Source organism: Triticum dicoccoides, chromosome 3B (genome assembly GCF_002162155.2).
Source record: "Triticum dicoccoides isolate Atlit2015 ecotype Zavitan chromosome 3B, WEW_v2.0, whole genome shotgun sequence".
In the NCBI taxonomy this organism is placed as follows: Eukaryota; Viridiplantae; Streptophyta; class Magnoliopsida; order Poales; family Poaceae; genus Triticum; species Triticum dicoccoides.
In genome coordinates this window covers 26,422,032-26,434,852 of record NC_041385.1, presented here as the reverse complement: position 1 = coordinate 26,434,852, position 12,821 = coordinate 26,422,032, and the positions used below count along the sequence as shown (strand labels likewise).

General features: G+C 44.2%; 1 protein-coding gene across 1 annotated transcript; it reads left to right on the top strand.

The window, feature by feature from the left end:
- Positions 1-3,173: 3,173 nt before the first annotated feature.
- Positions 3,174-4,168, top strand: LOC119274499. Its single transcript, XM_037555203.1, has one exon. It carries the CDS (start codon positions 3,344-3,346, stop codon positions 3,920-3,922), a length of 579 nt encoding a protein of 192 aa, XP_037411100.1. The 5' UTR covers positions 3,174-3,343; the 3' UTR covers positions 3,923-4,168.
- Positions 4,169-12,821: the final 8,653 nt, after the last annotated feature.

Sequence of the window (12,821 nt, the reverse complement as noted above, 5' to 3'; positions counted from 1 at the left end):
CAACTAGAAGTCAAAAAGCACTAGATAGGTAATGATTCAAGGCACTTGGCACTAGCCTTGAACCAATCTAAAGTTGTGTGCGTTTGACAAGACCAAGCAAGCCATCAACCGTAGAATAGTTATCATCACAGACTGTTGTTCCGCTATGTCCAAATGATCCTAGCGTAGGATTTATCCCATGGATGCAGCATGATTGATGTGGAGATCCGAGAGAGGTGAATGCAAACTGGGTGCCCCTTTGTATCCGTTCCGTACAGTCATGAAAAAAGACGTGACTTATTTACTTTAATCTATTTTAATTATGAGTGTATAATTCTTTACTAATGGTCACAATAGTGTAGCTAGAACAAAGTTTTCCGGAGAATGATTCTGAATTTATTTTCCATGTTAACCTAGAGATGTTAGGGATAACTATCTGTCAAAATGCATTTATAGATAGTCAGAAACTCACAACACACAGAAAGAGTTGTTTCTTTCTTAGCCGTCATTGAGTACGTCCTTGCTTACGGTTGAATACATTTGATTTAGCATATATAGCCTTCCATTGTAGTTGGAGCCATCAAGGAGGGTGTTAGGCCAAATTAATTGCAAACATGGTTACTTGGATCTGGTTTCATGTCGCCATTAGCAGGTCACTAGCAAGAGCTGTCTGCCTCCAGTCCGGCTTTCTCCGGACAAAAGGAAAGAAAAACAAGGACCGGAAATAAAAGAGGGAGTACCTAGAACTCATCTAGATAAGATATAATTTGGTATCATTCACTTTGAAAACAAGAACAAATACAACCCACGTCAGCACACACGCATCTTATAGCATCACATCCAATGGCTATAAAAGGTAAATGAGACCAAATTATATCTCATCTAGATGAGTTCTAGCAAAACTGAATAAAAGAAGCGGAAAATGTGTTCTGGCATGGTGGCCGGCATGGACTCGATCGGTGGCTGCAAGACCTAGCTAGTCCATGTTTGGTTATCGGTCCCGGGAGGTCATCGCCGAACGCGCACACGGAATGACGTGGAAAACCTCTTCCGTATGCTTGGTTTGCAAGACTTTACGCCATGCAAGACAGCAGTTTTCTTTCTAAACTACTCTCTCCGTCCCATAATGTAAAACGTTTTTTACACTACATATAATGGTTGATCTTTTTTTGAGACAAATATATAATGGTTGATAGTAGCAACTGCAATAAAGTCAATAGTTTGCAGCCCGTAAGAAGAGGTCCAAAGCTACTGGAAATTGGGCAGATGATGGCTACGGTCGACATCAAACGAGAAACTGCGCCATAGTTAGACTTGCAATAGCACGCCGTTTGCATGGCGCAGCCCATCTGGAAGGCAAACCATGCACGGTGCAACTTGCCATGGTTTTTTTTCTTTCCAAAATAGATCAGAAAAACACAAGTTGGATTTAGAACCAGCCCAACCCAAACCACCAACCATTCCTGGAGCCGGCTGGTAGCAAGCTCAGGGCGAGCGCAGCCGCACCGCACCGACCGCTCACAGACTGGCGAGGGAACAATCATCGCTATCGGCTCGGCTCGCGGACGCCAAACTCTCGCAGGCGCGGGCGTGAAGCCCAGCGGATAGCGGACTCGAGAATCGAATTTAATCGGGGAAAATAAATGGGAACAGAGAAAAGGCGACGCGCCCGTGACGCCTGCTCCATCGATCCACACGCTCCAAGCGCTTTTGACGGCCACCTCCCTAGCAACCATTCTTCTGTGGAACCCCCTCCTGATAAACGTATTCGCAAAACGAGCCCTGCACAGTTCTATTCGTGCATGGCCCACCCGCAGGCAAGTTTGCATGGAGGACCCTGGGATAATTCGGTTTGAGCGATGGGGTGGGGCGGTTGGAGTCACATGCTTGGTGCTTGCGTGGGAGCGTGGTTGTCCGTCCGTCCCAAATAAAGGTGGTTGGGCTGGCGCTCTTTCTCCCATCCAAGTTCGTGCCAACCAGATGTGGATGCGGCCCATCTCTATTTCTCGTACGGTCCAATTAAATTGAAGAATGGACGTTACAAAAAGTAAATTATTCGAGGTTGATCCCCAAATAGGGGTTAATTAAGGTGGCAAGGGTTGTTTTTAGGTAGGTGTCGAGTAGATGTCCACTGTGTGCTGCTGACACCTGACACTTGACACTTGACACTTGCTGGTATCCAACATTTCCACCTAACAACAACTAAGCACCCTCGTGCACGGCCGGATTTATAGCGCAAGCAAAGGGCACCCAAGTTGGGTTTAGACGAGTTTATTCGGGATAAAGTGCCTGACCCAGAGGGCATGGCATCACGTCTGTGTTTGGTCGCCTTACAATTCTTTAACCTTCAGTTTAGTTTTTTTTTTGGCAACGTATCTGCGAAAAAATGATTGTGCCCTCTTGAAATATTATACTCCAAAAAAAGTAGTATATACTTAGCATCGTAGCGTGCATGAACTAATAAAAGTGAAGCGCTGGCTAATTATCGCACCGGTGATAAAATAGAGCCAGATCCCCAAAAAACACTTGCTAAACCAAAACTAATCCGAGCCACGTTGAAAGGCCAGGCCACCACTCACGTTCAAAGGCCACGACCCGTCTGCCCGTTCCACCCAGATAGACCGCCTTTTTAGTTTGGGAAAGGAGGAAAAATTTAACAGGAGAATATCAAGTCAAGTTTAGTAGCCGTCGCCGTTCAAACGCCACCACCTCGCGCCTCACCTCACGCGATCCATCCAGCGGTGGGTGGCAACGGACGACGACAAATCTCGCCCACGCCGCTCCGCTCCGCACCACACGCCCCCACGACGCGACGAAATCACCTCCCCTCCCGGCCCCGGTCCTCCTTCCAGATGGCATCTCGCCCCGAATAGATAGATAGATAGAGTAGGTCAGACACACACACAGTCACAGGAGAGAGAGAGAGAGAGAGGAGAGAGAACGTGAATGAAAAACTTAAAAAAGCAACGGTACGCACGCACACCCACATGGGACACGGACGCACCCGGGCCCGCTCCCCCTAGCCGCAGGAGTAGCGCTCCTACCAAGCCGTTCCGCACCGCCAGCCGTGAAAGAAAAAGAAACCGCACGCACGAGTGGTTGTTTTACAGATAGCCCCCTGGAAGATCCCGCCTCGCGCGCACTCCCGCTGCCTGGCCCGGCGCTATATAAGCCCGAGCCCAACGCGGCGTCGCTGCACAACACGCACCGCTTTTTGTACTCTGATCTCTCCCATCTTGTGCGCCCTTCGCGTTTCGCGCCCAGAGTGCTCTTTGCTTACGTTCACGTCCGTTGCCTTGCACCCACCCACCCCTCGACGGGAAACAAGAAAGAGAAGGAAGAAAAAAAAGCTCGTCTGCCGGCCATGGAGAGCTCCTCCTCGTCTCTGCTGCTGAGCTCGTATACCGGCGGCAACAAGAGGGCCAGGGAGGCCGACCTGGACGCGGCCTCGTCCGCCGAGGCGGAGGCCGCCAAGAGGATGCGGCCCGAGGACCTGCTGGACCTGCTCGACGACGACGCCGACGCCGCGGCGGCCGGCGACCTGGCCTCCGTCATGCGCAGCCTGGAGGAGGAGATATGCGCCGGCGACCTGGCCCCGCCGCAGCCCGAGCTGGGCTTCCTGCTCGAGGCCTCGGACGACGAGCTCGGCCTGCCGCCGGCGGCGGCCGCGGCGTCCTCCTCGTCGGACGACGCCGGGGGCTGGGAGCCGGAGGAGCCCGCCGGCGTCTTCGGGGAGCAGATCTGGGGCTTCGAGGACGAGATTGATGGGGCCTACGCCTTCGGCGGCGTCGCCTCCTCGCCGGAGGCGGCAGCGGCTGCCGCCGCGGCCGCGGCCGAGTGGGGCGACGACGGCTTCGACGCCGGCCTGTTCGGGTTCGGCGACGAGTCCTTCGGGCCGTCCGATCTCGCCGTGCTCCGCCAGGAGACCATGCCGGCCGTTTGATCAGTCGGCGTCAGTGGACGGACGGATGGATGGATGGATTAGCATTTTCTTTTTTACCTTTGGCTAACCTTAGCGTTACCCTTTTTTTAACCTTTGGGGATGTAAAGTTTCTAGATGAAAAACTGTGGGGAAGAAACCTGGAAAATGTGTTGCCTCCAATGAATGATGTAGAGAGAAAAAAAAGTCATCTGAAAAAAAAAATCTCTCAAGGATTCCAGAAGAAATTGCATCAAATATTTATGTTCTTCTTGGAATAATTTCCTTTTTTAATCAAACGGAAGAAAAGAATAAATTAATCCGCTAAAGTATCTTTCATTTTGGCCAAGAAAAATATGCTTGAATAGTGTGAGTGTACGAGTCAAAAAGCAGATGCGGATTTGTGGCCGTTGATGGAAATGTTTAAAATGATACGGTGCCTGCACGTTGGACGTTGACCTAACCTAATGACATGACAAACCTTAATAATGGGGAAAAAGGAAAAGAGAAGCATATGTGATTCAACTGCCCACCCAGATGGATTGGAAAATCAGAAACTTCTAGTGTTCCTCAAGTTTCTTTATACTTTATTTAAAAAAGATAGGCTGGGAATTCTCCGGCGTTTATTCTTGGATGGGGTGGATAATTCTGGCCGGAACGGTTGACCTGTAAAACAAATGCATCTGTCAAGATATATTGTGTGTGCTTTTTTCAAAAAAAGAAATACTATGTTGTGTCTTGATTTTTCATCAAATAAACAATACATACTTCTATACGTTGTGTTTTTCGTCCACACGTATGTATACAGAGAATCTTCAAGGTTAGCTGTCTCCGTGTAGCCATCCAGAGAAAAAAAATCTGTCGTTTAATTATATATTTACTTTTTTGAAAACCCCTCCAATACATTAATTAATTTATTAAGAAAAATCATACAGCCATTTCATTACATTTGGATTTGCCGTCTTCGCAAACACATCGATTTTGTCACGAAACTCTCGTGGAAACATGTCGTGTCAAACTGTCTGGACTCTGGGCACACACACACTCTCTCTCTCCACTAAAAATATTATAGACACAGTTGATTGAAGACAGCCAGACAAGAAATTATGGATCGTATTTCTCGCCGAAGCTAGCTGTTGCCCGACGGCTAATTTTGTCAATGGCACTTGAAAAATGAGTTTGCGCGACAGCGCGAGGCGAGATTGACCGTTCATAATTTTCTCCTCTTTTTTCTATATTCGAGCACCGGGCATGACGTGGTGGCTGTCCTCTCCCTCGCTGGGATCCCTTTCGGGCCTGTCCTTCCCGATGACAGGTCACTGTCTAATCGTGCAATAATGTCGATGATATTTGCTACAACCAGGAGCATACTGGAGATGTCATAGTATGAGTTGGAAATATTATATTCGGGCGGTGGAGGTCTCACACGAGTTGAAAGCATGGTGTTCCCGGAGCAGGGGAGTTTGGCCGGTTGGGATGGGATCAAACTTTGCCCTGCAGGGCTCGACCGCTGCGGGGTAAAGTACAAAGGCTGCAATCAAAGCAGCCACGCCACGATGGGGAAGGAAAAATGCTCCAGTCCAGTCCTGCAGCGTCTGATGGATGGGGTAAATTCCCTTGAGAAACGAAACGAAAGCCTGATCTAGCTATGCTGGCTACGGGAATAAATTAGGCCGGCGAGCTTTGCCTGTGATCCACGATTTTGTTTCTGGGTAAAGAAAGGAAAGGCAGGCGGCCGGCGACGTGCGAATGACTAAACCGGCGGCAGCACGGGACTGACTCGGTGACGCGGCGCATGTGGACGGTCTTCGCTCCGCTGGTTCTACACGCACAACGGCCGCCGCAGCGTTCCGCCGATGCCGATCCGGTACACGGCGTTGCCCTTTCGTCCCCCTGCGACGCACCAAAGGGCGGGCAGCCCCCGCGGCCGAGAACCCCGTCAATGGCCGCCCCGCCCGCCTTGCCCCTCTCTCCCTCGGCCGTACTCTACGCACCGGACGGTCACGGATCCTTTTCTTTTCTTTATTACAGAGAAGAAGAAAGAAAACCTTCGTACGTTCGTTCGGCTGGCTGCGCCCAGTTTTCTTTGTCAAGTGGTTCGATTCATCCAACTTGCGGGTGACGCCGCTGGTGGTGATCACGCCCACGCATGATGCCATAATGATCTGGCCATGTACGAGGACTCGGCCAGGTCTAATTAGCCACCGGTCATGTCCCGACTGTCGGTTCCGTTGGGAAGGCCGGGCAGGGCAACGTGGTAGTACGATCTCGGTTGACACGAGGCGGTGCCGGCAGGCAGGGTCTGTTGGGGAGGTGGTTGGATCCGATCGCTCGAGAGCAGGAGGCCAGTCCAGGCCACCACATGCCGTGCGTCCCGTGCGGCCGGCCGGAGTTTGCAGTCGCAAGTAACATCGGGGAGCCAATAATGGCCACCTAGGGGAAGGCCAGGGGAAGGAGAAGATCTGAATCTGCATCTGTTGGCGCGCGAGATCTCGCCTCGAGAGCGGTGGTTCGTTGCTCTCAACTGGCCGCTCCACGCGTGGCGCATGCACGGCGCAGCCACCGGCCGACGCCGGGCGTGGCACATGGGGTGTGCGCGCGATGCGCTGGTGGTTGGATCCCAATTGAACCACCGATCGATCGATCGGCGCACCGCAACTTCCTCCTCCGACGCCACGTACCTTTCCTTCAGGTCGGCCGGATGCCGGGACGTGGGGCTAACCCCGCTCTGCTCCGCTTTCATTGTTGCGCTGTGTCTGCTGTTTCAGCAGCTGTCTAGAAAAAAGCGGTCTGAACTCTGAAGGTATCATTTACTACGCCGTGTTCACAGGTGGAGCGGACAGACAGACATTTTTATGTGAATCGTCGTAGCATCGTTGCCACAACTGGGTACACGATGCTGTGGCTAAATGAACTTGAAAATGGTTGGGCAATTGCCAACCTGCCTCCATGGATCGACCTGTGACTGTAGACACTGTCCGGCCGGCTGTCATAAAGGCCCTTCAATGTATTTTCAGTACACTCAAGTTTTTCTGGTACTGTTCCTGGATCGGACGGACTGGAGGAAGCCCGTCGAGCTACTGTAGCCAGCGGCTCATTATCTCTCGGTGGACATTAGAATAAGGCCATATTTCCTGAAAATACACCTAGTAACAAATGCTCCTGGTGTGAACCGTAAAATCAAAAAAAAAAATGGAAGAATTCAAAAAATTCTGAATTTTTTCTGTGACATACTCCCTCCGTTTTTATTTACTCTGCATATTAGAGTTGACTGAAATCAAACTTCATCTAGTTTGACCAAGTTTATAGAAAAAAAATATAAACATTTATCGTAACTAATATATATGATGTGAAAGTACATTCAATAATAAATCTAATAGTACTGGTTTGTTATTGTATATGTTAATATTTTTATTTATAAATTTGGTCAAAGTTTAGAAAGCTTGACTTTGACCAAAGCTAATATGCGGACTAAATAAAAACGAAGGGAGTATTTTCACAAATGTTTGTTGTGCATGCAAAGTTTCATCCCAAGATCACATTGGTGGAAGTCGTGCCAAAAAAACAAATCAGAGCTCCAAAATGCTTTTGTTTTTGGTTTTTACCACACCTTCCACCAGTGTGATTTTGCGATGAAATTTTGCATGCACAACAAACATTTGTGAAAGTATGCCACACACAAAAAACTGAATTTTCTGAATGTTTTGTCAACATTTTTACTGTTCACACCAGGAGCATTTGCTCCTGGGTGTAGAAACTTCACGTCCCATATTTCTAATTACGATCTTGATGGTCCGTTACACCAGAGCTTTAAATTAAAATGGAAAATATGTATATCTACTTAACCTTCCATCATCTCTCAAAATGAAAACAAGAACGAGAAAATCAGGATTCTTTGTTGTTGCCAAAATTAGGATCTTATTAAAGCCGTTGCTTTGGTTGACCCACTCCCATTCAAAGCGACGATGATAGTATGAACTTTTGAAGTAGTGGCATCAGCCAAATGAAATTCATTATGATGAAAGTCCTATATTGCTATTTGCAAAAAAAGGAGACCGAAATTGCAGATGATTTAAAATAAATAGAACTTATGAAACATGGACATGTAATTTTGTCTGTTTCAAACATTGTTTTCCTTCTGCAATTATTTCATATCATTGTCCGGGTTAGCCAGAGAAAAGGTTTGCGTACTACCCCTATTACTTTTTAGAAGGTGTATCAATATCTCAAAATTCAATCTTTCAAATTCCAATCAAATTCATAGAAAAAACTATTGGTATTTACGCCATAAAATAAACAAGATAAGAAAAAAATTCATGTTGTACCTAATGGTACTGTTAACGATGTTTCCCATAAATTTGGTCAATGATGAAAATGCTTGATTTTTGAGAAAACTGAACACATCATATAAAATGGAATAAATGGGTAGTAGTTAGCTAGTGATGTTGTCTCTTATCAACTGCGGCTTCGGGAAAGTTAGAGACGAACAAACATCTAATGCGAAAGTTCAACCACTGATGAAGAATAAGGCTGAGTTCTTTTAAAATATGGGTTCAACATTCCGCGAGAAGCTGGGTCGAGGGTCAATTCTCAAGATTCTTGGAGAATCGGCCAAAAGAACTGGGCCTAAGCTCTTTCTATCTACACATTCTCAACCATGTGAAATTATATTGTTCTCCTTCTATAGGCTGATTTATTCTAGTGAAATTATTTGAATACCATGTGCATTAATTGATTCAACGTTTGGGAGAGATCTTGTTCGTTTTCTCCATATAGAAAAAAAACTATGATGTCTTCTCATATTGATTCTCTTATTTCCAATACTTCACACTAACAAACATCTAGTACAAATGTATTTGATATCAACTCCATAGGTTTGACCATTGTCGAATAACACCTTCTTCTATAGATACACACTAATTTGGCGTGGCAGAACAAGTAGTAAAATGACATATGATCTTGTACTTACTCTTTGATGTTTGTTTCAACAAGTTCCAAATTAAAAATGGGGTCATGAATACATGCTTGTTTCACTTTGTTAATTTTCTTCACAAGCCATTGTTTCTTGGGCATGCTTATAAAACTTGAGGAATTCTTCCCATGGCAAGACCGTTGGGTATGTTCGCCGTGTAGTATCCATTTAGAGTGGCTAGATATTTTCCCTGAAGGTCATCTAACAACTATTTATATTTATCCAATGAAAATGCCAGTAAGTTGTAGAAAAAGATATTTGTATCGAGTACTCTAGGCTAAATATGTTCTACATTGTAGGTTTTGATGGCTAGGTGATGGTGCCAATCCAATGGTATAAGGGTTCCACCACTCTTCATGATGAGTATAAAGCACTCAAGTCCTAGATAGGAGAGTGTGAGAGTGCCAAAAGTAGACATATGATGTCAACTAAGAAAATGGCAGATAAAGTTGCTACATATACAACACTTTGGTTACAATCTCATTTGTCAAGCCATAAAAAATTGGGCAGTAGGTGTATTCAGGTCCAAGAATGTTTTAAACCATCATACTGCGATTCTTGGTACACATGATCATTAGCAAACATCAATTTTCTTTATTGCAAATGTTCAATCAGCAACAAATAAATATGTCATAGTGTTGTAACTGATAAAATGGAGTATTTTCATCTGTTTTATCAGAATTTAAGTTTGTAATAGATGTATTTAGGAGGATTAAATTGGTATCAACCATGTTGGTTTGCCATCTACGGCCTTGACAAACATAGATGCCTAAATGCTTTTTCCATAAAGAATCTGACAAACATGGGAGATATATGAAGAAACAAAAGGCTCTTGATCAGGGTAGTCAAATACAGGCTAAGCAGCGTGATTCTATCCCGGATATACCTGTTGTTATCTTGGCAGATGTTGTGACTGTGGTAATGAACAATTTTGAGACTGTGGTATGTAAATCAGATATATTCTCTACCTTGTCTCAAGAAGATCAAGACCAAGTGATTGCACATATGGTTCTAAATATTTGGCAGATATATTTGCATGATGTTAGAATGTAGGTAAAGGAAAAAAACATGATGTAGTGGAATCTAATAGTTTTCTATGGCCCTTCCTAGAAAGGAGATAAACATGAGTTGTGGTAATGGGTGGTGATTTTAATATTATCAGGAAAAACAAAGAAGAAAATAAGTCGTGCATCCTACCTAGATGGACCCACACATTTAATTCTACCATGGACATCAATGGTTTGAAAGAGGCGCAACTCCAAGGAACGTTATACACATGGGCTAATAATTTAGACCCTCCCACATATGAAAAATTAGACAGGGTGTTGGTTTATTTAAGTGGGAGATTGCTTATCCATTAGCAGCTGCAATTGGTTTAAATATGGATTTTTCTCACCATGCTCTTGCCCACCTAAATTTGGTGATAGTCCCACCACACAATGATATTTTTAGGTTTGAGACTTGCTGGTTTGGGAGGGATGGTTTTATGTATGTGGTTAGAAAAGGCTAGAATTCTTCTAACCATGGCCCTCATGATCTTGATAAGTGACAAGATAAAGCAAGGAGATTACAGTGGCATTTGAAAGAATGGCACATTAATGTGGAAGGAGAGTACAAAAACCTTAAAAGAGAGATTATGTGTAAGCTTGATGAGTTGTATAAGAAGAGTGAGCTTCACCTTTTGTCTCACACTGAGAATGAACTAAAGTTGGTTCTAGATAGCAAATTGAAGAAGTTGTTGAGAGATGAGCAGATAAAGTGGATTTAGAGGGCCAGTGAAAGGATTTTCTTGAAGGTGAGGATAATCTTTTTGTTTGAAGATCAAAGCTAGTGGCGGGAAGAAGAAAAATCGCATTGCTGTTCTGCTCAAAGATGGAGTAGAAATTAAGGGAGATGATGAGTTAGTTAAGAATACATTACTTAGTTCTATAATGATCTCTTTGAGCCTCGTGAAGTTACCTCTATTAAACTAGAGGATTTGGAGTGAAAACCATTGACGGAAGATGAAATAGCTTTCTTACCAAAGAATTCAGCTTTGAGGAGCTCAAGGAGGATGTTTTGGGATGAAACACAATAAAGTAGTTGGCCCTAATGAACTGCCTATTGAGTTTTTATAAAAAATCATAGGAAGATACCAAGGATGATTTAAAAGAATTGTTTATTGACTTTCGTGGAGGGGAACTGGATGTGGAGATGCTGAATCATGGAGTGATTGCCTTGATACCTAAAGTGCAAAATGCTGAATCAATTCAACAATAGATGCCAATTTGTTTGCTAAATGCTAGTTATAAGACACTAACATAGATTTTATCAGTTAGGCTGGGTTTGGTGATTGATGGTAAGTGCTAAGACTCAAACTGCGTTTATCAAGGATAAATACATCGTGGAGGGAGTGGTGCTGCTTCATGAACTATTCATGAATTGCAGTTGAAGAAAATGTGTGGTGTGTTACTTACGTTAAATTTTGAGAAAACTTATGACATGGTGATGTGGCCCTTTTCTATACTAGATGATGCAAATTAATTGTTTTAGTGATGTTTTGTGCGACTGGATCATGAGACATGTCAAAGGAGGGAGAGTAGCCATCAAAGTAAATGATCAGATGGGTTCATACTTCCCCACTTTTAAGGGGGTTATACAAGGAGATCAATTTTCTCCTTTAATTAACATCATTGTTGATGAGCTTGCTTCGATGATAAAGAAGTCCCAACATAATTGATTGGTTAGTTTTTTGGTCCCTAACCTGGTTGATGGAGGATTTGTTCCGTTTCAATATTCATTTGATACCATTTTTCTTCTTGAAGATAACTTGGAGAATCTAGGAATCTTAAGATTATTATGTGTATATTTGAACAAGTTGCTGGATTGAAGATTAACTTTCATAAGTGTGAGGTATTTTTCCTGGGAGATGATGTGTTAAAAGAAGATGAGATACTACGAGATTTTCACTTGCAAAGTTGGGAAGCTTCTCATGAAATATCTTGGGATGCCTGTTGATACAAAGAAGCTTAACAATGCTCAGCGAGATCCAGTGGATGAGAAGATAGAGTGACTTTGGTGAACTCTTGTCTAAGCAAAATCCCCCTTTTCATGCCTCTCTTTATGGAAGCTCCAAAGGGATCCTGAAGAACATGGATTCCAGTTGAGCTAGGATGGTGTTGGAGCAATCTAAGGATGTGAGGTAGTATCACCTAGTGAATTGGGTTGTTGTATGCGTGCCTAGAAGATGTGGTGGTGTGAGAATTATTGATTTGGAGGTCATGAATCAACGCGTCCTAACTAAATGGATTTGGAAATTTGAGAACACTGAAGGTTTGTGGCAGGAGATGCTTATCAAGAAATACATTACCAAGAAATCTTTGTCATGTTGGAAGCCTTCACGATGGAGGTTCACATTTCTGGGAAAGTTTAGTTAATGTTTACCATTTCTTCCAAGCAATGACAAAGAGGGTAATTGGTAATAGGGTGAAAACACTATTTTGGAAGATGAATGACTAGGAGATAAATCTCTCGTAGAGAGCTTGCCAAGCATTATAACGTGACGTTCACCAAGAATGTTACTCTCCAGTTTGTAATGAGAAGTGGTTTGGATGGATTGCTTTTAGAAGAAACCTTTATGGTGAGACTCTTGATGAGTGAGAGAATCCAAGACATCTGGTTCCTGAGCATGAATCTAGTGATTGCCAGGATGAAGTGACTTGCTCTCTCAATGGTAACAACAAGTTTGTGGTGAGAGAGTTTTATCTATGGTTGACAGCTGGAAGGCTGGTTGGATATAGATCAATTTGGGAGCTTAAGATCCCTATCAAGTTTTTTTTCTTTGGCTTATGCTTAAGAACAACATTTTAACCAAAGATAAGTTGGTGAGAACATGATGGACATGAAATAAAGACTCTGACTTCTTTGGGCTAAGGAGAGATTGATCATTTATTTTTGTATTGTGTTGTGGTA